At 40.3% G+C, this 27,231-nt stretch overlaps 1 protein-coding gene across 1 annotated transcript in view; it reads left to right on the top strand.

Annotated features, from left to right (window-relative positions):
* Positions 1–27,231, top strand: part of LAMA1 (laminin subunit alpha 1) — a 105,141-nt gene that overhangs the window by 40,486 nt on the left and 37,424 nt on the right. Inside the window, exons 9-37 of the mRNA XM_072152201.1 lie at positions 302–401; positions 581–741; positions 889–1,029; positions 1,545–1,718; positions 2,745–2,846; positions 3,171–3,382; positions 4,021–4,132; positions 5,289–5,399; positions 5,851–5,978; positions 6,176–6,262; positions 7,926–8,137; positions 8,323–8,429; positions 8,542–8,722; positions 9,272–9,408; positions 11,038–11,274; positions 11,466–11,609; positions 11,814–11,993; positions 15,286–15,471; positions 15,698–15,825; positions 17,189–17,309; positions 17,398–17,535; positions 19,302–19,423; positions 19,635–19,721; positions 21,621–21,814; positions 22,267–22,409; positions 25,053–25,151; positions 25,957–26,068; positions 26,180–26,342; positions 26,638–26,848. Coding sequence (XP_072008302.1) covers positions 302–401; positions 581–741; positions 889–1,029; positions 1,545–1,718; positions 2,745–2,846; positions 3,171–3,382; positions 4,021–4,132; positions 5,289–5,399; positions 5,851–5,978; positions 6,176–6,262; positions 7,926–8,137; positions 8,323–8,429; positions 8,542–8,722; positions 9,272–9,408; positions 11,038–11,274; positions 11,466–11,609; positions 11,814–11,993; positions 15,286–15,471; positions 15,698–15,825; positions 17,189–17,309; positions 17,398–17,535; positions 19,302–19,423; positions 19,635–19,721; positions 21,621–21,814; positions 22,267–22,409; positions 25,053–25,151; positions 25,957–26,068; positions 26,180–26,342; positions 26,638–26,848 — 4,230 coding nt within the window. The remainder of the gene's footprint in view (positions 1–301; positions 402–580; positions 742–888; positions 1,030–1,544; positions 1,719–2,744; positions 2,847–3,170; positions 3,383–4,020; positions 4,133–5,288; positions 5,400–5,850; positions 5,979–6,175; positions 6,263–7,925; positions 8,138–8,322; positions 8,430–8,541; positions 8,723–9,271; positions 9,409–11,037; positions 11,275–11,465; positions 11,610–11,813; positions 11,994–15,285; positions 15,472–15,697; positions 15,826–17,188; positions 17,310–17,397; positions 17,536–19,301; positions 19,424–19,634; positions 19,722–21,620; positions 21,815–22,266; positions 22,410–25,052; positions 25,152–25,956; positions 26,069–26,179; positions 26,343–26,637; positions 26,849–27,231) is intronic.

The raw sequence follows: 27,231 nt of genomic DNA, 5'->3' as shown, positions 1-27,231 counted from the left end.
TTTATTTTTACAACAAAGGTCAGCGGTGATGTTATGACCACAGCCACGCGAATGCTACAGCTTGAAACTCCTGCTCTAGCAGACATGCAGCTGAGGTCATGATATCACTGCCAGTATTTGTATATAAACAAAGGTCAGGAGTTGTGGGCAGCAAATAAATGGAAGCAATGAGAGAGGTGAAAAGAAGCAGTTTTTATTTTTACAACCCCACAATATATCTTTTTTCTATTCCTGGACAACCACTTTATTGGTTAACTAAAGCTATTTTATAGCTACTTGTAAAGTTGCTTTCTGTCCACAGGTCTCCCCTTACGCAGAATATCCATGCCATCCTTGTGAATGTGATCCCTTTGGGTCTGTCAGTGCTGCTTGTGAAGTTGATGATAAGCTTGCCAGACCAGGTATTGTTCTCCTGCATTTCTCAATCTTTCATACGTACATATGCTCTGTGAATGTGTATGGTGGGTCGCTATAGATAGGCATTAAGAAAACAGCTATCTAATTTATTTGCTTGTACATGACACTGCTCTGCAAGACAAGGTAGTTACTACAGGGGATAATTATTCTTTTTCTATTTTAGGTGTCCTTCCTGGACAGTGTCAGTGCAAAGAAGGATTCACAGGCACCAAATGTGATCAGTGTGACTTTGGATACAAAGGATACCCACATTGTGTGCGCTGCAATTGTAGTCTAATAGGAAGTGTCAATGATGACCCGTGTGCAGAGCAGTGTATATGCAAGGTTAGTGTACATATTTCTTATTCATTTCAATTCCTTGGAAAATCCTCTACCATTGTTTGATTATTTCTTCAATGTAGGTGTCTGATGTGATTTTTTTGATGAGGACTAGTACCATACATAGTAATCATTTATGGTTACAAATTTCAGGAACACGTAGAAGGGGAAAACTGTGATCGCTGTAAGGCTGGTTACTACAACCTACAGGAAAAGAATCCAGAAGGATGTACAGAATGTTTCTGTTTCGGTGTATCTGGTGTCTGCGATGAACTTTTCTGGCATACTACTCAGGTACATGACATATGGAGGGGCATTTATTCATTTTGGCACAAGGTGGCGCTTGAACCGTGCTATATTTTTCAGTGGGATGTAACTTTGTGGCGCAAGGGTTTAATGAATTGGCATATGGACTGAAAGGTTTAGAACTCCCTAGACCAGCTTTTAGCTGGGCTATTTGTGCGCCACAACTTGCCCCCCCCCCAAAAAAAAATGTGGGCAAATAAGAGCGGTGGACTCATAAGCTGGTCGGAGATTGTCGGAAAACACCAATATTATGGCACCTGCATTTTATTAATTCAGGCGCAAGAGATGCAGAGAGGAAAAGAAAATACATAGCCAGTTTTCGTTTGAAATCCCATCATAAATGCACCGCCTTATTTTCTGCAGCACGGGTATAAGCGGCTACCGCTCACCCCTGACACCTACCTACATGATGTAGTGTTCACCCTATTCTTCTGTTTTTATCTAATGTTTTAGTGTGTTTCAATTGCCAATTTTAAACTTCTGCCCTTATTTTCCTATTACAGATGACTGATATAAGGGGCTGGCATGTTAGTGACCTACATGGATCCGACAGGATTCAGCCTCAACAAGATCAGTTTGATGGTCCTCATCAGATAAGCATCAACAACACAGAAGCGCAGAAGACATTACAGTCCGTGTATTACTGGGAGGCGCCACATTCTTACCTTGGAAATAAAGTATGTCAAAAGATAACATTATTTTCCATTCTCTGCATATATATGATCAGCAAGTCAGTGTTCAACTGTATCCTATATACAAAGCTTCTCCAGTCTCAGTGGGATGCATGTATCAAACTTTTGGCTTGCCTTTTTCTTAATTTTTGAGACTTTTCATGGTGTTTGTGCTCATTTGTGACTTTTTTTCCCCTACGGATACAGCTGCCTATGATCAAGCATAGAAATGAGTTTAGAACTGATTTTGACTTTTGGAAAAACACTAAGACACATGTGACCAGAAAAAAAGCCAAGAAAGGTTCCAAAAAAACAGAAAGATAAGGATGACAATGCTAGTTTGATTTAAAACCTCCGACATGACCCATAAGCTTTTAGCTTAGAGATATTGATGACCTATCTAATGAATAGGTCACAAATATCTGATCATCAGGGGTTCTCTGCCCCTGACCTCCATCGAAAAGCTGATACTTGAAGGTCCCTTGAAGCACGGAGAATGGAGCACAATAACTACAGCATAAAAGGGAAAACCTCTATTATAGGCTCATAGCATTGAAAATAGACAATGATGAGCCATGTGGCTTGAATGCTGTTATAGAGATAGAGCAGCTCAAGCAAGTCGGCCACTCATATAATTATGTTCCAAATGTTTTTATTTTCCAAGGCATAATGTACAAGTATAAATGGGCATGGAATACAATTAAACATTTAGATGATATATAAATATATGTACATCCATATTGTAATGTACATTGTAGTTTGGCGAGGATATAATCAATGGAATCCACTCTGGGACTCCCTTATCATATAAATGGGGCCCATAGTATTTCTGGATAGAGGATAGTCATAGGAGTGTGCTGCTATATTTATCTGTATGGGTACAATTCTTGGCTATATTGGACCATCATAATCACCCACCTATCTACAACTGCTGTATCTCGTTTTCCCTTTTTCGGGAAATCCTCTTTTAACATTATTATTAAAATACTTTTCAGTAATAATGTACGGTTATGTGTTATTGTATTCTTACAGTTGACATCTTATGGCGGATCCCTCAGGTACACTGTATCTTACGATATTCCAGTTGAGACTTTGGATGGAGAAATCATTTCCAATGTGGATGCTGTGATTCAGGTAATACATATTCACTAATTTCTAGCAGTCAGATCACTTCATTCATTGTCAGATATATAGTTCGGGAAAGTGAAATGTGGACTGTTACTATTGCTTGTTTGGAGCAATCTGGTGACTGGTAGGAAATATCTCACATAATTTCATTTGTGAATGGTAACTGAAGCAGATTGTCTAACAGAAGCCATAGTAGTTATTAGTTTCTGCCTCTATTTTTAAGGGGCTAAGGAAATGCCAAAATGTAGTAGCCCTGTAACATTAATTATTTATATCTGCAGCAATGAATGTCTTTTTATTCTACAATATGATGGTTTATATATTTTACAGGGAAGTGACATTACCATAGGAACAAAGCTGGATGGCTTATTGTTGCAGCCGTATGAAGAAAACACAGTAGAGTTTAAACTGGTTCCAGAGAATTTTGTAGATTTCTATACAAAGAGGCCAGTGGACAGGGACAGGCTCATGACTGTCCTCGCCAATATAAATAGGCTCTGGATAAGAGCCAGCTACAACACTGCTAAGAATGTAGTCAACAGGTAAAAGCTAAGTGTACTAATGTGCTGTTACAAGTGTCTAAAAGTTAACCTAAACAGGGTTCCCGTTTTAGCAAATAATGTTATTGTTTGTATAATGAAAATTTATACAAGTTTCCTTTATAATTTCTGTGTCAATTCTTCACCATTTTCAAGATCTCTGCTTGCTGACATTCTATGCAAAACTTCTAGGTTTACTTCCAGGGGACAGAAATCTGACCATGGTCACACAGGTGAACGGCTCGTTATATCACACAGAGCTGATTACTCTCTATGATACTAATGAGCCGTGCACCTGTGTGACCATGTTCAGATTTCTGTCCCCTGGAAGTAAACTTAGAAGCTTTCCATAGAAGGACAGCAAGCAGAGATCTAGAAGAATTGTGCAGAATTGATACAAAAAGTATATTGGAAAATTGTATAACTTTTTATTATACAGTTACACAAAAATCAATTTGCTGAAATGGGAATACCCCTTTAAGGTGATGTCCAGTTTTTAATGTTGTAAATATTATAAAGCAGCAATTATAACAATTTTATTTTGTGAACATTGCTCCCAAAACATAGATTTTTCCTATGTAATGATTCTATCGCCTCTGGCAGTTTTTTTTTTCTCAACAGTTTTTTTTTTCTGGTTTTAGATTGAGCTCAGTAACATTGGACACTGCTACCCCAAATGTAATAGGCCTCCTGCCAGCTGTACAAGTGGAGAATTGTGAATGTCCTCCAGGTTATGCTGGTACATCATGTGAGGTAATGGATACAGTTATGAGGCATACAGATAGAGTTTGTATGCTTCTTTTTTATCATTTGTCTTGAGTTTACAAAAAAAAGGTAGAAAAAAATGTAGCAACTCCCATGGCTTGTAAAACATAGTTTTAAATAAGGCTTTGTAATATGACTAGTTATGAGTTTCTAACTTGGTTTGCAGTCTGCATTCTGTTGTAAATTGTGTGATTGGATTTATTATGAATGTTATTATAATTGTATGCACTTTTAGAGCACTTGCACCCTCACAGTTAGCCCCAGTGGTTGGGGGAGGGGCTTCTGTCGCTCAACAGATTTATTATTCTTTGTGGAAAGTGCTGTAATGTATCGCTCAGATCTAGACCAGCTCTTACCTGTAGCCACACATGCAACCCATTTATCAGAAGGTGTAAAGTTGTTTATGAATTAAAGGACATCCACCACCAGATTAGCGGTCCAATAAATGATGCTCATTACCTCTAGGGGATGATGCAAGTGTCTTCAGCTTAATCCAGGGTGCTCATAGTCCAGAGAAAATAAGGTTTTAAAAATATGTGAAATAGCCTGAGGCGCTCCGGCTCACGTCACCTGAGCGCCGCATGGCAACTCCTCTCCCAGTAGTCTGGAAATCTTGCGCATGCATGAGAATTTCTCCCTTGCACAGGGAGCTTGCCAGTGCAGCTGCACAAGGGATAACTTTTTGGACGAGCAGACAGAGGGGGTGAATATTAATGAACCGGGGGGCATCCATACTTAAGGAGCAGAGGAGCCATGAGGCACTAAGGTGACTTGAGCCCCTCAGGTTAATTATTATTTTCTCTGGTTTAAGCAGGAGACACTTGCATCGTCCCCTAGAGGCAACAGCATCAATTATTGTACATTCTACAACTGCTAATCTGGTGCTAGATGTTCTTTAATGAGATTCTTCCATATTAGGTTCTCTGAAGTCACATCGCCCATGAAATAACACTTTTATATAAAATAAGCCTGTAGTTTCATGTATTGGCAAGAGCTCTATTTCTGAAGGCTTTTACATTCTACAATTGTTATAAAAATGCTTTCTTATATTCCTATGTTGTTTTCTGTAATAACTTCTCTTTAGAAATAATGAATGTAATGAATGTAAGAAAAATAACTGATTGATGATGTATATGTCTTCTAGTCTTGTATCCCAGGATATTATAGAGTTGGTGGAACTCTTTTTGGTGGCATTTGTCAGCCTTGTGAGTGCAACGGTCATGCAACGGAGTGTGACATCCATGGCGCTTGTTATGTAAGTAACCTTCCAAGAAAAGACAAACTTTTAGCATATTTAGTTGATCAAAATGTAAAACTCAAACCATCCTTGTTTATCTTTTATAAATGTTACCAACTAATGACAGTATTATAGCAGACCATCGATACATGTTATCATCTGGACAGAAATATATTCACCTTTGGTAACTAGTCCACAAACAATGTTTCTGAGAAGGAACAGGCAGATTGTTCATCGTTTGCCCAGATTTATTGAACATGTATGGCCAATTCAGATCACCTTACCTGCCAATACGGATTACAAGTCATTCATTGGCAATCGTTCAGCCTTCAATCTGTTTTGGGCAATGTGTGTGGTTACCTTTAGTGGATTTAATTAGATTATATTGCAATTATTCATCTTGTTTGTGTGTAATGGTGAATCCATATTCTGATGTATGTCTTACTTATAACTATTCCATACTCCTCAGGGTTGTCAACACAACACTACAGGTCCCCACTGTGACCAATGTTTGCCTGGTTTTTATGGTAATCCCACAGATGGAACGCCCAGTGATTGCCAGCCATGTGCCTGTCCTTTGACCATCTCTTCTAATAAGTGAGAAACATTATTTACTTTTTATTACTAATATTCAGTCTCATTGCACTCTCAATACTTTTCTCTGATATGTACTGGATACCTACACATTAAGGTCACCTATAGGAACAGACTATTAAAAATCGGATTGATGATTACTTCTAATGGAGGAATTATTAGAAAACTGATATTTTTCTTTATTTGTTTTTTTTCCCCAGTTTCAGCCCAACTTGTTATGCGTCTGGTGATGAAGATTTTATTTGTGACCAATGTGCACCTGGCTATACAGGGGCACGATGTGAGAAGTATGTATTTTTTGTGTTATAAAACATAGTTTATGTTGTTTTAATGGCAATGCTTTTTTTTTTTTGATCATTTATTATTAGAATCGGTCATCAGTATCAGATTGATGAAGGTTGGACTACCGACAACCTCAACAATCAGCTACCTCCAAGGCATAATAAAGGCAACATGTCTCTATGTATTCATTGGATAGACAATGACACGGATAGAAAAACTACTGATTTTCAATCTGAATAATTGAGAGTCATAAAATTTTCCTACATACCTTAATTTACAGACATGTTTCTAAACGGACATCAAATGGGGTAAAGTTTGCAGCCTGTTTTGGCCGATGAAAATGGGAGGGGTAAGCGCCGGATGCCCGGATAGGTCATGCTGCAGTGACACACAGGGGCAGATTTACTTACCCGGCCCATTCGCGATCCAGCGGCGCGTTCTGTGCGGTGGATTCGGGTCTTCCAGCGATTCACTAAGGCAGATCCTCCGACGTCCACCAGATGTCGCTGCTGCGCTGAAGTTCCCCGAGGTCCGCCGGAGTGCACCATCCTATACTTGGTGAAGGTAAGTGCGTGTCCCGCGACACTTTTTTTTTTAAAAATGCGGCGGTTTCTCCGAATCCGTCGGGTTATCGTTTGGCCACGCCCTGCAATTTCTGTCGCGTGCATGCCGGCACCGATGCGCCACAATCCCAGGGCAATACAGGGAAAATCGGCGCAAATCGGAAATATTCGGGTAACATGTCGGGAAAACGCGAATCGGGCCCTTAGTAAATGACCCCCACAGTGTGCTCATTGCACCTTGACCATGCACAGTAGACCTCTGTAGGGGGTTGGCTTACAGCCTCCATATACAGTCATGTGCATGAGGTCTTATACTGGGGCAACAGAATTTCTCTCTGTACAATCAACTAGTACAAGCCAAAGAATCATGTGACCCGTGCCCCATGTGACTCCAGACATTTAATAATAGGTTTAAAAGACAATTGACATGAAGCCACATGAAATTTGTTTTGAAACAGGTTTATATTAAATCAGATGCCTTTACACAAATATTAAAAATAGATTTTCTTAAACCAAACCAGTATTTATCTGGTGTAATTAACAGGCAATGTTGGTATTGCTTGAATAGTAGTGACACACCAACACAGTTTAAATATTACATTTTTAAAATCAAAATATTGCAAAATATTAAAATCAAGCGTGATAAACCAGGGCACTTACTCATAGATCTAAGCACTGTGACTGTGGTAATCTTCTTATATTTGTTATCCATTTAAATAAAAAACTTAAAATACCCAACTTTTAAATTTATACTAATGTGCCTGATTGGCCCTGGGGGTGTTACCAGAGCACCTCCATCCTGTAGGTTCACAGACTGTTACACAGTCTTCCTCTGCTCCTGCAGCACTTTCCCCCTGCTTCTCCCTACTGTAATCTCACTACAGCAGAGGAAATGCCAGACAACCGTGGGAGGGGGCAAGTGCTTCTGCACAGTGTAACAGCCTGTGAAGCTACAGCATGGAGGTGCTCTGGTAACACTGTCCTTCTAGCTCCATTAGCTTCATTTTAAAAATATTTAAGGAAGAAGGCCATGGATAACAAATGATATGTAACATTGAAGGTTCAAATGTCATATCAAGTCTGATGAACCCTCTATTCATTTTAGATGTGCAAATGGTTACTTTGGAAACCCATTAGTGCCTGGAGGATCCTGTGTCCCTTGCGACTGTAATGGCAACATTGATCCATTTGAAGAGGGCCATTGCGACTCACTTACAGGAGAGTGTCTTAGATGCATCGGTAACACTGCCGGGCGTTATTGTGAAAGATGTGCAGAAGGATTTTATGGTGATGCCATCTTGGCAAAGAACTGTACTGGTGGGTATTTGTAGATCCCCTCTGCAGGCTTCCATAGTGGAGCTTTGTACATAGTAACATTCCTGGGATGTGATCCGTTTAGTCCTATGTTTTCTCCTTATTTGCGTTGCTTACGATGCATGTAACATCACATGTACAGTATATAATGATCTAATGCTTTATACTGATTCTTTTTATTTCTTAAGCATGTGGCTGCCATCCGAACAGCTCAGTCTCTGAAATTTGCCACCATGAAACTGGCCTATGTGATTGTAAACCTTATGTATTTGGGAAGCAATGTGACCAATGTGAGGTAGGAGACAATTTTTTTTATTTGAGACTTTTTTGGGACTTTTCCAATCAATGCTGATATACTTTCTGCCATGGCCTGTATTAATGGCCATCCTCATTTTCTTCCTTCCCAGCCTGGTTTCTATGGTCTGACATCTGGTCTTGGCTGTCTTCCATGCCATTGTAGCCAATCAGGTTCCACCTCTGAAGTGTGCAATGATGCTGGGCAGTGCCCGTGTGTTGCTGGTGTGGCAGGGGATAAATGTGACATCTGTGCTCATGGCTTTTATGGATACAACGATACAGGCTGCACACGTAAGTTTTATTAGTTGTGTTTTAAATGAGATTATGTAGTTTCAATAAATATATTGGCAATATAGTGAACAGGACATCTAGAAAGGAGGAAATTAAAAACGGAAGGAATAATGTTAATTTTCTGTTTTATATCCACTAATGTGATTCTCAGGATAAAAGTGGCATAAAAAGTGGTGTTATCATTAACATAAATATGATATATGTGGCCATCCTAAAACAATTATCTCTCCTTGTAAAGTTGGTTGCATTAAATTCCGTTTTATTCATGTGATTAAGGCCGAAACACAAAGTTGTAATTGTGGCCGTGATCTGGCCACGTAAATTGTAACCCGATGACAGCCACAAATAGAAGTCTATGATACACAGCGGCCGCTCGGCTTTCAGTGAATTTAAGGGGTAGGGGCGCTCATCCTCACTCCCCTCTCCACTCTACTTTGTGCTCACCTGGGATCCAGTCTGGATGACCACACAGTCATGTGAATAAGGCCTTATTCTGTTTTACGTTTATAGCTTTCCCTGATTGTGTGATCTGTTTGTGTTTATCTCTAGCTTGCGACTGTGCACACACACAGAACAACTGCAACCCAACAACTGGTGAATGTATTTGCCCACCAAATACCCATGGGCCAAAGTGTGAATACTGTGATGCCAACTACTGGGGCCATGATCCTGAGCTTGGATGTTTGGTATGACATGGAATCTGAATTTTCCTTATAGCAATTTATGTATATCCAAGAATTCCCAGTATGTTCAGCCAAAATGATACATCAGAACAGTAGAAAACGTATCAAATGCTTATAAAAATATAAAAAATGTGGCTGGCTTTAGCGTGGCAAAGTTCTAGACTTGTTACGGTCACTTGTACGAGGTAAAACAGGCCTTGTACTTTCCAGGCAGTTCCAGCGAGGGCATTGCAAGAAAAGAGAGAGGCCGCAGGGGGGAGAGGTTGGTATGTGTTAGGGATCTCTGGGTAGAGGGGATGCCTGTAATGTTAGCTGCCGCCAGGGATCATACGTAGAGACAATGAGAGAATATCAACTTACAGTTCCTTCCTCTTAGAACTCTAAGAGAACTCTCTGGAACACCAGCCAGAGGGAGTATAAATAATCTCCCCTCTGGGCGGGGTTACAGGGATCCGACCAATCAGAACCTCAAGGTAGAGCAGGATTGACATTAATCAAACACAAATTTACAAACAATTAAATCCTCCCTTCCAAGGCAGATATTATCACAGCTGCATTTCCAGTTATGTGCCAAAAATGGCACCACATATACAAGGGATTACATGAATTGACCAGGAACCATATAAGTTGTTAAAGTTCACAATGCCTGTATTGACAGGGCCATTACAAATGTCCAGTTATTCCCAAAGGTTTCTGCAACTACTGGATTATTTATGGTAAAGTGGTATATGAGTAGAGCTGGTGAAGATCCTGGTTTTGTGTAGTGGAGAGAAGCAGATGATGATAATGTGGTCCTGGTCTTTTATAGGTATAGCTGGTATTTGGTTGTGCAAGACCCTAGCGTATACTTATGTCACGTGAATAGTAACACATTCACCTGCTCCTCATAACTGTATAGTATTAAAACTGACAGTAATTTAATATGTTTCTCAACTCTTTAGCACTTTTTGAGTAGCCATCCTCTGTGTAGAGACTTTCCTCAATATTTTACAGCTACAAATATAGAACTAACTGGCGAACACTTGTGTGTCTACGGACTTTCTTATTTTTATAAATATTTTATGTAGTTAATGGGAGTCATTTATCTTTTTTTCCCTTGACGTTGTTGTTTTTGCTCCTTTTTGCTGCGAAATGCCTGTTTTGCGCCTATTTCGCGCTTTTTTGGAATGTTGCACCTCATTTCATCGTGTGTTGTTACACCCTCTCTGTCATTACATTTTGCTTCTTTACAGATGTTTGCTCTGACTTATTATACTATTGCACCTATATGGTTCCAAATAACTGCACAGTCCATGCTTAGGAAAGGCAATGGTATGATTTGGGCAACAAATTGCGCCTTTTTTTAAATTTGAGGCTAATGCTCAAAAAACCCTCAATTTGACAAAGAGCCAAAATGACAAAGACAAATGAGGTGCAAAAAATAGATTCACAACAGGCACAGAAAGAGCGCAGAGAAGGTGGAAATAAGATAAATGACCCCCATAGTCTATATTTAAACTGGAAAGTGGTGATCACATAACTTTCAAATAAGAGGGGACTTTGTATCTGTACATTTTATTTGGAAACCATAAAGCATGAGAATGTCTCTCGTTACGCGCATGCACACAATATTTCTCATATTACTATTTGTAGGAATGCAACTGCAGCAGGGAAGGATCGAGCAGACTCCAGTGTGACCTTACAACAGGCCAGTGCCCATGTCGAGAGGAGTTTGGTGGACAAACATGCAATGCTTGTCGATTTGGATATCGAAAATACCCCAACTGCATCGCTTGTGATTGTGATGCCCAGGGAACCCAGTCTGCATGGTGCGATGATGAACAGAAAGTATGTAGCTGTGAAGAAGAAACTGGAGCCTGTGCTTGTAAGGTCAGTAACTGTGTAATGCGTAGTCTGAGGTCTCCTTGATCCTTGATCATACACTGCCATCTACTGGACAATTTCTTTATCTCCTCATCTCTTCTGTTGCTTTGTTGGTCTGTTTTACAGAAATGTGATAAAAATGAGCAAGGATATGCATAAGCAATTAATATATGAATATTAAACCTCTTATGTTACAGGAAAATGTCATTGGCAGCTATTGTAATGAATGCAAAAGTGGGACCTTTGCTCTCCGTACTGATAACCCTCTTGGTTGCTCGCCATGCTTCTGTTCTGGTGTATCTGAGCTGTGTGCAGAGATTGAAGACTATGTGCACATACCTGTAAGTATCGTCCGGGGCAAATGTTTATTTCATTTCACTAAAATTCAATCAAAGTAGCAATTTATAAATCAGATAACATATCTGCAGCAATACCCCAAATATGTCAACAGAAAACGCTTGGACTATATAGACTGTTTATTTTTCACATTGTTCTTTATGTAGTTCTAAATCTAACAGAATTCAATGTATGGAAATGTATTTTAGATTTCCCTGGTCCCAGGCCAGTCCCTTCTTCGTGTGGTATCTCTGGGTAATATGAATGGGACAACAGATGGAGTGTTTGCTGAGGAGGTTGATATGCTGCTAGATGCATCGGTCATCAGACAGAATCTCTTATCAGATACATTTTACTGGAAGTTACCAGAGCAGTTCCTTGGTGCTAAGGTCAGTGAATTAGGGGGGTATTCAGGGAATACAAGGAGACGTTGGAACTTCTGCTCTTTGAGTCTTTTTCTGTTTATTTTACTGTTCCTTTCACTGCTGCAGCTGAGACAATAGAAGCTAAAACTCTGGTATATACATCTATGGAGGCTACAACACTGTCTGTAGAGACTACAACCCTGATATATAAATCTGTAGAGGCTACAACCCTGATATATAGATCCATGGAGGCTACAACCCTGATATATAGATCCATGGAGGCTACAACCCTGATATATAGATCCATGGAGGCTACAACCCTGATATATAGATCCATGGAGGCTACAACCCTGATATATAGATCCATGAAGGCTACAACCCTGATATATAAATCTGTAGAGGCTACAACCCTGATATATAGATCCATGGAGGCTACAACCCTGATATATAGATCCATGGAGGCTACAACCCTGATATATAAATCTGTACAGGCTACAACCCTAATATATAATTCCATGAGGCTACAACCCTGATATCTAAATCCATGGAGGCTACAGCCCTTATATATATAGACCCATGGAGGCTACAGCCCTTATATATAGATCCATGGAGGCTACAACCCTGATATATAGATCCATGAAGGCTACAACCCTGATATATAGATCCATGGAGGCTACAACCCTGATATATAGATCCATGAAGGCTACAACCCTGATATATAGATCCATGGAGGCCACAACCCTGATATATAGATCCATGGAGGCAACAACCCTGATATATAGATCCATGAAGGCTACAACCCTGATATATAGATCCATGGAGGCCACAACCCTGATATATAGATCCATGAAGGCTACAACCCTGATATATAGATCCATGAAGGCTACAACCCTGATATATAGATCCATGAAGGCTACAACCCTGATATATAGATCCATGAAGGCTACAACCCTGATATATAGATCCATGAAGGCTACAACCCTGATATATAATTCCATGGAGGCTACAACCCTGATATATAATTCCATGAGGCTACTACCCTGATATCTAAATTCATGGAGGCTACAGGCCTTATATATATAGACCCATGGAGGCTACAACCAAGATATAAATATTCATAGAGGCTACAGCCCTGATATAGAGTTCTAGGTAGGCTACAAGATCCATGGAGGCTACAACCCTGATCTATAGATCCATGCAGGCTGCAACCCTGATAGATAAATCCATGAAGTCTACAATCCTGGTATATAAATCCCTGGATGCTACAATACTGATGTAAATCCATGGAGGTTACAGCCCTGATATAAAGTTCTATGTAGACAACAACACTGATATATAGATCCATAGAGGCTACAAACCAGATACCGTATATTCCGGCGTATAAGACGACCTGGTGTATAAGACGACCCCCCTACTTTCCTGTTTAAAATATAGAGTTTAAGATATATTCGCCGTATAAGACTACCCCTTTTCCAACGCATACAAAACACCGGTAAAAATTTAAAAAAAAACAGATTTGAATTTAACATGGTCCTTTTTTTAATGTAAATTCTTATGACATGCAGGTATATAGCAGGAAAACTGTCGCTCATAAACATAAGGCATACAACAACAACATTACCATTACAGCACAGCCCCCAGTAGTATACAGCACAGCCCCCAGTAGTATACAGCACAGCCCCCAGTAGTATACAGCACAGCCCCCGGTAGTATGCAGCCTGCCCCCGGTAGTATACAGCTAGCCCCCGGTAGTATACAGCACAGCCCCTGGTAGTATACAGCACAGCCCCCAGTAGTATACAGCCTGCCCCCGGTAGTATACAGCACTGCCCCCGGTAGTATACAGCACTGCCCCCGGTAGTATACAGCACAGCCCCCGGTAGTATACAGCACAGCCCCCGGTAGTATACAGCACAGCCCCCGGTAGTATACAGCACAGCCCCCGGTAGTATACAGCACTGCCCCCATTAGTATACAGCACTGCCCCCATTAGTATACAGCTCTGCCCCCAGTAGTATACAGCACTGCCCCCATTAGTATACAGCTCTGCCCCCAGTAGTATACAGCACTGCCCCCAGTAGTATACAGCACAGCCCCCGGTAGTATACAGCACTGCCCCCATTAGTATACAGCTCTGCCCCCATTAGTATACAGCTCTGCCCCCAGTAGTATACAGCACTGCCCCCAGTAGTATACAGCACTGCCCCCATTAGTATACAGCACTGCCCCCATTAGTATACAGCTCTGCCCCCAGTACTATACAGCACTGCCCCCAGTAGTATACAGCCAGCACCCAGTAGTATACAGCACAGCCCAGCCCAGCCCAGCATTAAAAAAAAAAAAAAAACTTATATACTCACCCTCCGGTGGCCCCGATGTGCTGCGCTGCTCCCCCGATGTCTGCGCGGCTCGTCTTCAGTGTTCCACGCCGTCTTCTTTCTTCTGCCGGTCGCCGCCATTGATCTTCCCCGGCAGGCGCCTAGTATGACGCGCCGCTGCTGACGTCATACTAGGCGCCGTCCCGGGGAAAAGCATGGCGGCGCCCAGCAGAAGAAAGAAGACGGCGCGGAAGACTGAAGACAGCACAGCGCGGACATCGGGGCCAACGGAGGGTGAGTATGCGCCCCGATGTCTTTTTGAGGCTGCCGGCAGCCATCGCTGTGCAAACACCCGCGATCGGTGCTTGCACCGATCGCGGGTGTTACCAGTAAGCCTTTGCTGCAATATGCAGCAAAGACTTACCGGCTATGGAGAGGGCTCAGCCCGTGAGCCCTCTCCATGCACCGGGACCCGGCGTATAAGACGACCCCAGAGAAGACAGAAGATTTTTCTGTCTTCAAAAGTCGTCTTATACGCCGGTATATACGGTATATAGACCCATAGAGGCTACAACCCAGATATATAAATCCATGGAGGCTACAATTTTGATATAGAGTTCTATGTAAACTACAACCCTGAGATATAGACCCACGTCGTCTACAGCCCTGATATTTAAATAATAATAATAATAATAATAATCTTTATTTATAAAATCCATGGAGGCTTCAACCCTAATATATAGTTTTATGTAGGCTATAACTTTGATATATAGATCCATGGAGGCTACAACCTTGATCTATAGGTCCGAGTTTTTACCTCTACTGGTATCTTGTTCGAGAAGGAAACAGAAGGCTCTGTCCATTGTATAGTGGCTGTTCTAGGGAACTGCAGCTCACCTTCCATTCAACTTCATATTCACTTTCTTTTCTCAAATGTTTATTAATAAATATTTGACATTTTATATGTAACACATGCATCTTCTTGCAATCTCTGACAGCTAATGGCCTATGGAGGGGTATTGAAATACATCATTACATATTATGCACTTTCTGATTCTGATCCTTCGGCTTTGGAGCCACACATTATAATGAGAGGAGGTCAACTCAGAAAACTGACTATTCATATGGATAAACCAAGTCCTGCAATTGGTATCAGGAGTGAGATCCAACTTCACATGAGGGAGGTAAGAAAAATGAGCAATGTGCATATTATAAGCATGGTCATTTATCATGTACAGGACAGCATCAGATCCCCACAGGTATATGTAGTCCTGAAATGTGTTGTTGTAAGGTGTAATACATTCTTCGGTTATTGTAACTCCAGATACACTAAACTATTCAGTCTACAATGTATTATGTGTATTTAATGGAGGGTAACATAAATGTATATTCTCTATATTTCCACTGTAGGATAATTGGAAATACCATAACTCTATGTCTGAAAAGACAGTTACAAGGAAGGATTTCATGTCTGTTCTAAGCAACATTGACTACATTCTTATAAAGGCTTCATATGGCTATGGAGTGCAGCAGAGCAGGTACAGTATTTCTCTCATATACAGTGGGTACAGTCATTTAAGTCACATAGGGGTGTCCATTTGCCGGATTGTAGATTGTAAGGGGCAGACCTACAAACAAAGTACCGTATATACTCGTGTATGAAAAAAATGTGCTGAAAAACCTCACCTCGGCTTATACTCAAGTCAGAAAAAAAACTTACGTACTCACCCTCTAACGCCGATGCTCCACGTAGCTCCCAATCCACAGTGCGGCTCCAGGTGGCTCCTCTTCTATCTTCTTTATGCTGTAGTCGCGTCCATGCGATCTGCCAGCCGGCGCACACAACGATGCAGCAGTTTTCGCTGCTAATGACGTCATAGTGTGTGCCGGCCGGGAAATCATGCGAACGCGTCTCTGCCAGCTACTACAACATATAGAAGAGGAGTCACCATTATTTTTTTAATGTGCTGGGCGGGCTGGCTGTACCTTACTGGGGGCTGGCTGTACACTACTGGGGGCTGGCTGTACACTACTGGGGGCTGGCTGTATACTACTGGGGGCTAGCTGTATACTACTGGGGGCTAGCTGTATACTACATGGGGCTGACTGTATACTACATGGGGCTGACTGTATACTACATGGGGCTGGCTGTATACTACTGGGGGCTGGCTGGCTGTATACTACATGGGGGCTGGCTGTATACTACATGGGGGCTGGCTGTATACTACATTGGGGCTGGCTGGCTGTATACTACTGGGGACTGGATGGCTGTATACTACATGGGGCTGGCTGTATAACTACATGGGGCTGGCTAGCTGTATACTACTGGGGGCTGGCTATATACTACTTGGTGCTGGCTATATACAACTTGCAGCTGGCTATATACTACTTGGGGCGGCTATATACTTCTTGGGGCTGGCTATATACTACAGGGGGCTGGATGGCTATATACTGGAGACTGTTACCAATGCATTTCCAAGCCTCGGCTTATGCTCAAGTCAATAGGTTTTCCCAGTTTATGGTGGTAAAATTAGGGGTCTTGGCTTGTGCTTGGTTCGGCTTATACTCGAGTATATACGGTAGCTTGAAGGATTTTAGAGAAGGAGTGAAATTCCACTAAACACCTGTGTGTTTTCAGGTTCTTTCTAGAAAGCTACCCACCCATAGCCCAGAATGAGGGCTTGCTCTACTTTCTTAATCTTACTCCTCCAGACAATTGAGTCTTTTGAGTATTTGAGTCATCAAAATCTAATTTGCATATTTGGTGCCAACAGGATTTATTCTTAGATGGGGTTAGCTGCGCCTCATTCATTGGAGCAACACTTTTTTAAGGATGCTGTGAAAGGTTCTCTTTAATGTGTATACATATGTGTATTACATATTGTATTTTACTATCAATAGGATATCGAATATCTCAATGGACATTGCAGTGGAAGCATCTGAGATGCATTCTGGCCGAGAGGCAGCTAATCTTATCGAGATCTGTGAATGTCCTCCTGGGTATACAGGACTCTCCTGCCAGGTGACTTGTACAACATTATTCACTTTGTGTTCATTTACTGATTAATAGTTGTGCCCCATATAAGAACTGTTACCCTTTCCATCACCAGGAGTGTGCACCTGGATACTACAGAGAGCAAGTGACAGAAGTGAACCTCCTGAAGGCTCAGCCATACATTGCCCCCTGTGTGCCTTGTCAGTGCAGTAACCACAGCGAGGCCTGTGATCCACATACTGGAGAATGTATGGTAAGTTTCACGGAGCTGAATATATACCAATATAGTTTATTTTAATGAGCTGACTCACTTGTTATAGTCCATTTAGTAGTATATCAGCTGCTGTCGGTGCTGTAGCAGCCAGGAGACATTTATTAAATGAGGCAGGCAATATCTAGGACAGCAAGTTTTTTATCCTCTAATTAGGTTTTCACAGTGAAATGGATTGTAAACTTCTGACAATGCAAACGCATAAATCTTGCTAGACAACGATGGTGAGCTCTATAAATCTCAAAGTCTTCAAAACTAGAGTTTGGCCTAAAGTTAAAGAAAGTGAAAATGAGCAGCAGCCTTGAGAAACACACAAGCTAAGGAGGAAATATAAGGACATTCCCAGGTCCGGAACAACTTTAGAGTTTTGCGAACCTAGAAGCACAATCAAACAAGTTTAAGGATCATATTGTGCAAAGTTGGGATGTACGGTGGTGTTATTTAAACGGTCCCCTGTCTGTTTTCACTGCAAGGAGGACTAGATGAGCTGGTCCAGGGAACCTAACTTGCTGACCGGTGGGGTCTCAATGATGAGACTCCCACTGATCACGAAAATGAGTGGTCCGATGGGGTCTCAGTTTCCTCAGTCGGACCCCTCGTGGCTCCCGGAGAGTAATTGAGCAGGTGGCCGCCCATGACTTTTCTGCTCCATACATGTCAATCGAAATACCGTGCGGCGCTCAGCAATTTCGGCCAGCTCCATGAAGATGTATGGAGCAGAGTGGTCATGTGCAGCCGTCTGCCTCACTACTCCCCTGGAGCAACGAGGGGTCCGACTAAAGTAACTGGGACCCCATCGGGCCGCTCATTTTTGTGACCTGTGGGGTCTCATCACTGATAACCCCACCCATCAGCAAGTTAAGCCCTATCCTGTGTAACTTTGATTCATGGGAAAACGCCTTTAAATAAAAAATTTTGACTTGGTCCTCATGCCTTTGGCATGGAACCGATGCAAATAGGATAATAATTGCAATTGCTGGTGGTTCGCTAGGCATTGCCAGTTTTCTGACGTAGAAACCATGATAAAGGTCCCCTGTACTACCCAGTAACCCAGGTGTCTCCTTTCTATAGGCCCTAGACCAGCCATGAAAATATTAATTCCTCCTTGTTTCTGTACCATATAATTCACAGAAGTTTTTAATGTTGTAAACGGTTTTTCCATTGGGACTAGTTTACATGACTGTGGCAGTGCCAGGTTTGTATTTACACATTTATCAAAAACAATGCACTTGGTGCAGTTTGCCTGTGGAGGGTGCAGTGTGTACCAGTTTCATGAAGTGTGGCGGAAGTGTGGCGCACCCTATTTATTAATCGGGTGCCCCCTGCACTGCTGTGGCAGAGTGCACCAACTTATTTCTGCACCAACGCTATATCTACATGATTGTCTTTTTTGTCACTGTTTGGCTTTGTTTTGGTGCAAGAAATAGGACAAAAGCCACTCCCAAATTTGCCAAGACCAATTGCTCCTTAGAGAAACATGTGCGACATAAAAAAGAACATTTTGCGAGAAACGTAAAAAAAAATGTATTATGTGACCAACCAAACCCCCCCCCCAAAAAAAATACAACAATATACATAGACTCACTTGATGAATTCAGATAAAACAAAAATGGAATTGAACATAGACAACAAAGTCAGAGACAAATTGTAATGATGAATCCCCCCCCCCCCCATAGAGTTTTACTGTACTGCAAGTTTTCCTCTCTTCCACATGACAATATTTTTTCATTTTTCTTCCAATTTCGCAGGGTTGCAGAGATCATACTGCTGGACATAATTGCCATATCTGTGCCCCTGGTTACTATGGCACAGTGACTGGGTCAATCTCGGATTGCTCTCTGTGCGCCTGCCCAAAAGGCAACTCAAAAAGGTAATTCATAAGATTTATATCTGTCACTGAATTGTTTCTTAAATTTATTCATGATTATTTCCATACAGTTTACTACAATTTGGTACATACATATGTGTTTGCATCAATTGATTTTCCTGGTCTCTTATTTTATGCACAGTAAACATGTTAGTTCAGGAGTTTTCCAACTTACCGGTCTCCAATGATCAAATGCTACTATCTCTGCTTTCAGTTTCAGTCCTACTTGTGTTCTTGAAGGGGCCAATGATTTCCGTTGTGATGCCTGTCTGCCTGGATATGAAGGAAAATACTGTGAACGGTATGTATCACACCGCCGGGGGTACGTAATACATACAATGCAATGCAATACATACATCCCCGATAGACGTCAATGACCACACGGAGAGTTAATGTACCACACATGTGCGGCACCGTACCACTCCTTACATGGAGAAAAGATAGAACATCTCCTATCTTTCCCCGTGTTACGGGCCGTGCATTAAGTCCTCCTCTCCATCGCAACGGATGTATGCCTGCCCAGCTGTAGCCATGCAGGCATACGTTCGTGTGCATGAGGCCTAACTAAGTAATGCAACATCAGCTTGTTGTACAAGTTTACAAAGATAATTTTGGACACAAGTTGTCAGCTTTAAACCCAGCCTCTTTGATCACAGTGGGCATGCAAGGATATCTCTCAAGGCCCCGGGTGGTTAACCAAAAATTATACAGTCTTTCAAAAAGTTTTGGGCATAGTTACCCTGTTTAGATAATATAGGTCAGATTTAGCAGGTATAACAGTAAAGAGCAATAGGCCTATATGTATACACATGTAGTCCCCGGATTACATACAAGATTCAGTATTTTTGTTCTTAAGTTGAATTTGTATGTAAGTCGAAACTGTATATTTTATAATGATAGATCCAGACGAAAAATTTTTGTTGCCCCAGTGACAATTGGAGTTTCAAAACTTTTTGCTGTCTGGGACTATACTAAAGCATCCAGAGAGCTTCATCTGAGGTCACAGTGGGCAGAGGGGTCCGTCTTTAACTATATAAATATAGTTTATATATACATTGGGAGTACTATTGGTTGATCCACCCCACCCACTGCCTTAGTTGTCTGCACGAAATTCACTTTTGCAATCTTACTTAATAGGAGAGTATCAAGCAGTTTAATATCTCAGGACTACTGTATTCTATTTCCTTTTGCGAGACTTTAGTGATAACTTACAGGACTCTTATTTTCCAGTCCTAATGTTGCCCTTCAGAGGACTTCTGGTGCTTCCTTCTCCTGATCCCTTGTTGACATGGCTTATGGGCTTCCAGCCAAAGGCTGCACAATACTCCTCTTATTTTTGAAGAGTATTTTATATATTTATATATTTTCAGTAATACAAATACTCCATAGGATTTTATTACATAAAATTTTTAACCGGGCCAGAAGTTAGCATGGAGCAGATTATCTGTGTTGCCTTATACAGATCACATATAACAGTGATCTCATGGTAACATCACATTATAGAATCCATCTATTCTGCTGATGGCACAGTGCATCACAGTCCATACTGATAGGTCCTTCAATGCAGCAGCCACTGCAATAGAGGTCTTGTAAACGGAGAATCAGAACAGAATTACTGTCACATGACCTTCCATTGGGGCCGTGAGCAGGGGCAGTAAAGGAACATTATGTAGCTCCAGCTTGCGCTCCTAACTAAAAAATGTTTAATTCCCATGAGAACTTTTTGAAGAAGTAAAATTGCCTGTCCAAGTATCTGTGGCGCTTGTACAGGCATTAATTCAACCTCTGCTTCCAGCAATCAGACACTTTTATATCAACACTTTTAAAGAAACATAAAACCTAAAAAACATCATGCAACATCTGCGAAAAAATTTACTTACACTTTGCTACCAAAGACATCAGATGACTTTACACATTACCCTGATGATAGATTTCATCCATTATGTTCTGGGTTGCCAAGTGGCGTCTCCCATCAATAACATAACCCCATGGATTACCCAGTTTATCCTATTACGCAGTAATAGTGTTTTATTTTATGTTATTATTTTTTAGATGGCGGATGATTTACAGCCCCTAGTATATAATCACTTTTTTCAAGGGAATGTTTCTGGACCATTTTCTATGCTAGCAAGTGGCTGTAACAATAAACAATAACTTATTGTAAAATATAATTTAACCACTGTGGTTTTCTTACACCTAGGTGTTCTCTTGGCTACTTTGGCAATCCTATGGAGCCTGATGGAAGCTGCCAGTTATGTGACTGCAATCCTGCTGGTTCATTGAATAATGACTGTGATAGAATAACTGGCCAGTGCTCTTGTAAGCCGGGGGTGACTGGACGGCTGTGTGACACCTGTGAAGTTAGACACATTCTTCTGGACCAGCAGTGCATATGTAAGTTAGACGCTGTATAAACTGTGTGTCGATACAATTACAATCTATAAAATAGCATATAGAAGTTGCATGACAGTTTGATTTTGAGGATATTTCACATCGTCCTATTATTATAAAAAGTAAAAAATTTGCTCATACAGGTCCCCAAAGGAGTAGATAACTTTAGTTGAAAAAACAAGTTGCATTTTGTGTTAAAGCACTTACCCGATTTTGTAGATGACCCTGATTTGTGGCTTTCCCATAGCGGCTTTTGTCCTTTTGTATGAAGCTTTAAACTTTACATGAATTAAGATTTCTATTTTTGGCATGAATAATTTCTTTATCACTTCAATATAAAAGCAGTGCTGGTGTTATAAGTGACCTATAAGGTCACCTTATAAGGTTTGATAAGTGTTGCTTACCTGCAGAATGAATATTATGTGTAAAGAACTCTTTTCCGCTGTCTTCCCCAGCTTGTGACGACGACTGCACAGGACCACTACTAGATGATCTGGATGATTTACATAAGGTTATTTTCTCTATGAACTTCACTGGAATCGTTGTGGTGCCTCATGGTTTCATGTCAAATCTGGAAAGCATGACTTCAAATATGAAGGTAACCAATGACTTCCTATCTTCAATTGCTATTTCTAAGCACGTTTACATTTTTTATTACTTGAGTACTGACATTGATATCATGATGAAATTACATTAAATGTCCAGATGAGTATACACCTTTAAGGCAGTAAGTAGAATCAATCTCTTGCTTAGTTTTCTTCTTCTGTATTGTTTCCTCTACTGACACACACATACAGCCTTAATAAAAGTTGTAATTTCTGGTCACTTTTTGTTTTCTCTAAATCACAAAAATATGATATTCTCCTTAATCACTTTGTCAAGAAATGTAATTAAACCCCATAGATGCTCACTGGATGATGATGTCCAGATGGAACAAACTAGCAGAAATTTAATTTGTGATATTTATGATGGCAAAGTCTCTGCTTAAATTGGATTTCCAAAGAGGAAGCAGTTAAGAGCGCTGTATGCTACATTTTAATCAAGTCTTATTTCTTAGTATATCTGCTCTAGAACTGCCATAGGCTACAAGGAAATATCATTGTAATATGCAGTATGATTTGTTTTACGATAAAGCAATGTTCACGCCATCAACTGGAGAATTGTTTAGAGATGAAACTAATATTATAATAATAATAATACACCAAAACTCATGAGATTGTAAAAATGGTTTTACTAAAAATTCATGTAAAAGATTGTTATTAGACTGAAAACTGGAATAAACCCTGTCATTTCTATTGTATCATTAAGACTAGAGCAAGTCAGCAACATAGAACTGCTGATAATCTGGGGTCAAACCCCTGCATGCCGCTCATGGATGCCTTTTGGTGCTTTACTATTAAAACTGATTTTTTTTACAGTGTTTTTATGGTCGCCTGCAGCTTTTATCCCCATAGAGAAAGGCAGTATTAAGGTTTTCTGTAATTTGGGGTTATGGCAACTTTACCTCTAAAATAGTTCAACCACAGACATTGCACATCCATAAAATTTAGTTTTGGAGTGTAGTATTATAGAAGTGAGTAGGAGGGACCTACAGTAACACAAACTATGATTTGCATCAGTTATTAAGAGCCAAAAGCATGAGTGGTCGAAAACAAGGAACAGATGTAAATCTTATCTCAGTGTAGTCTCCACACTTTTTGGGCTCACAATCACTAATGGGAAACAATTACTCACATATGACTAAGGCATTGTCAGTGTTTGTAACTTTTTTCTTCTTATGAGCACCAGGTGGTGTAAAAAACTTACCTACATCCTTACCTCCAGTATACCGCTACGCCTCCCGCCAACACTGACCTCTATTGATATCGAAAGGGTCAGCAGTAATGTCCGGTCAATAACAAACAATGGGGACAGGTGGTTGTGGCTCATATAAGGCAGTGACAGGTTTGTCGAGGTGACATCACCACTGAAGTTCTGTGTTCTTTTCATGCCACTTAGGGCCCAAAACATAAATTCTCATGCATGACAACAGCTTTTAAGGTCAAAATCTTTCATATATTATGGATGTGTTTGTTAAAAAAATGGCAACCTTTCCATTCTGCCAGTGCATGCATGGTAGGAAAGGGTCAAATAGAGTCCTAGAGGTAGGAGTTAGGTGTCACAAATATCTGAGATCATATTCATTAATACTAATAAATAGTCATTCCAATAAACATTAGTTCACATTCGGAATAACAATGATTGTTATTTCCTAACAAAGGGGTTTTCTAAAAACAAATTTGCCTTATATCCATTTAAGTTTTATTCCTATTGTTTTATTCCAGTGATATCCTGGTATTTTTTTTCAATGCACGCTAAGTATATATACTCACCTAAGTTGAGCCTTCCTTATCTATATTATAATGGTAGTTAACATTCACCTGTAAAAAAAAGAAATTATTCATGTTACGGTAATATTGTTGATCATGTGTCCTTAATTAGCAATAAATAAGACTTCTTTCTTCGCTAGCATATTGATTGACAAATACAGAGACGCTCTTTTGTGTTATCGTATAAATGTTTTTAAGATTCTATTTAGAATAATTTGTTCCAAATCTCTATTGAGCCAAATGTGACAGTAATAAAGCAGTCATAAAACTGTAATTACAATGCTATTTAGGAGGCTGCAGTAGATTATATGCCTAGATGCAGCATTGCTTACTAATGGTGACTGCTTCTCTGTCATTTCACAGTTCTGTTTCTGCTCATAGTGAGATTCCAGTTTGAAGGGGGTGATAAGGGAGAAATCTACAGAATGCTGATAATGGGTTAATAGAGAAATCATTCCCCTGACTGATGCTACCAGACCAAACCTTGCTGAGTCCCTGCCAGTCTACACTTTTTGGTCCCTCTACACACAAAATGTTTTTTCAATGCCAGTCACAGGTGGCAGCAGTAATTTGCGCAGGTGGCATACGACAAGCCAGTATAATTAAGAAGTCATTTGAGCAAATTTGCAAATTTTTTGTAAACATTTGTTGCATGTGGTGCAAAAGTGCAGAAAGGGACATTTGTATACCTTGAAAACTGTCATTCCAAGCATCATCCATTGGCCACATTTTACCAGAAGTACTGAATCACCCTTCTAAATAGTGTACAATTATTTTATTTTGCGTTATCAATTATATAAAAAAAAAAAATGCAATATTCATCAAGTAGATTTAAAAATTTACGCCTAACTTGTTTTTAATATTTTGTATAGGACTCGGTCAACACAAACTCAGTAACTCCTCAGGCTTTGGACCAGACTTCTGAAAAACTGGCTACTGTATCTAAAGAAACAGATATACTTTATGCAAGAGTAAGTAATTTATAAGAATAAATAACATGCATTCTATTATATTTCATTTATGTTTCTTTAATTACTATCACTCCAGGGTTTTTAAAGTTATCTCCAAGGCAGTGAATGGAGCTTTTAAAGAAACTAACACCAAATCCATCATGATAAATAAGAGACACTTACTCATAGATCCAGGCACCATGACTGTGGCTTATATTTATTTTCCATGGCCTCCTTCCCTCCAAAATCAACTTGTAAAATTATTCTAATGAGCCTGAATGGCTCTGGAGGGCATTACCAGAGCCCATCTATGCCCTGGCTTCACACCCCCTGCCCCGACAGCACTTACTCCCTCTCTCTGCCTGCTTTCATATTATGGCAGCAGAGGAAGTTTCAGCACACAGTGGGAGGGGGAAGTTCTCCTTGCACAGTATAACAGCCTGTGAATCTACAACACTGGTAATGCTTCCAGAGCCCTTCTTGCTCATAAGGAAGTAAGCAATGAATAAGAAATATAAGAAGGTTACCATTTCACAATGCCAGGATCTATGAGTAAATGCCATGGTTTAATGTGCTTGATTTTAATGGTAGATTTCAGCAATACATTGCTTTCATTCATATAATTCAATTTATAGGACTGCCAGAGATAAAAAAGCCATCAATAAAAAACTAAAATTATCCTGTACAACCCATTAACTATTGTTTTGATTCTCCCTTTATGTTGTTATTCAAGAAAATAGGTGCCAAGGAACCTTATGTATTTTGTGCCTAAATGTCAGTCTGTATTTATTTGAGGCAAGTGATTATTCTATTTATTTTCTGAAAGATGACACAGATAATACAAGATGGGCACAATGTGCAAAATTCCACACTCAGCACCCTGAACAGGAGCCAAGAACTTATGGGATTCATTGACAAAATGCAGACAACTGTTAAAGGTAAGATCTAAATATCCGGTCCTTGAATATGTAGAAATTAAATGAACAAATAAAAACTATACTCAAATACGGTAATAAAACTCTTTAATAATTTATCTCAACTTTTTTCAGTTCTTATAGAAGTAGCAGAAAGTTTGAATGAGACAATAGGCAATGATGTCCATCTTTCTGAAAAGGCTCTCAGTGATTACCAAAAGGATGTTTCTTCTAAACTGGAATCCATGAGTGTGAATAGCTTCAATGATCATTACCAAAATTCTACCAAAAACCTCAAGTAAGTTTTCTAACATTTCTAATTTGACCAAAACACTTTTGATGACCTGTTTTTTTTTTTGAAAATGTCATGAATATCAGATTGATGATGGTCACTGATCACTACTTGGCACCCCCACTGCTCAGCTGATTGGTGGAGCTTTCGTTCCATAAAAGACACAGTCTAACTGTATGTGTGGGGATCAAGCAGGATCACTTCATCTCTCATTCAAGATATTACTGAGGTCGTATAATTTGCTAGGTTTGTATTCATCAGATATCTCAGGATAGTTATTTTATTTGTGAAAATCCAACAGAGATTGTGAAGATTTGTTATCAAGAGTTCAGAATGTTTATGAGAAGCCACATAAAGACTTATTGAGGTTGAAGAAGAGTCTTGAAAACTCAATAGAACAACACAACAACAGATTATTTATAGCTCAAGACTTTATCCAAGAATCTGCTTCCAACACCAACCACACCAAGCGTCTGCTGATTCCCATCCAAAACAATCTCAATAATTTCAATGTAAGTTATCTGTGTTTTTATCCATATGTATAATATACATAATATAGTTAATATGGTTGAAATAAAGACATACAGAAGGGGTACTTATCAGGGCTTCTGCACCACGCCAGTCGCATAGAAACCCTAAATAATCGCAAATTCTAGTTTATTGCTAGCACTTTCGATTATTTTCCCCTTTCCGCCACCTCCAAGCCAGGGGCTTTGGAGGGGCGTGTAGGGGGATGTGACCAATCGGTGGTAGGCCGACACGGACGTTCCTGTCCCAGCGTCTGTGCACTCTCTGCCAGTTGCATTTATTTCTACCTCAGGGAGGGCCTGGAGTAGAAATAAATGCTGCACATGCCCCTGCTGGGTACAGTAAGGGGCCGCTGCCTCTCCTTGTA

The sequence above is a fragment of the Engystomops pustulosus genome, chromosome 5, assembly GCF_040894005.1.
Source record: "Engystomops pustulosus chromosome 5, aEngPut4.maternal, whole genome shotgun sequence".
NCBI lineage: Eukaryota > Metazoa > Chordata > Amphibia > Anura > Leptodactylidae > Engystomops > Engystomops pustulosus.
The sequence above is the reverse complement of the archived record's forward strand: the minus strand, read 5'-3'. Positions and strand labels throughout refer to the sequence as shown.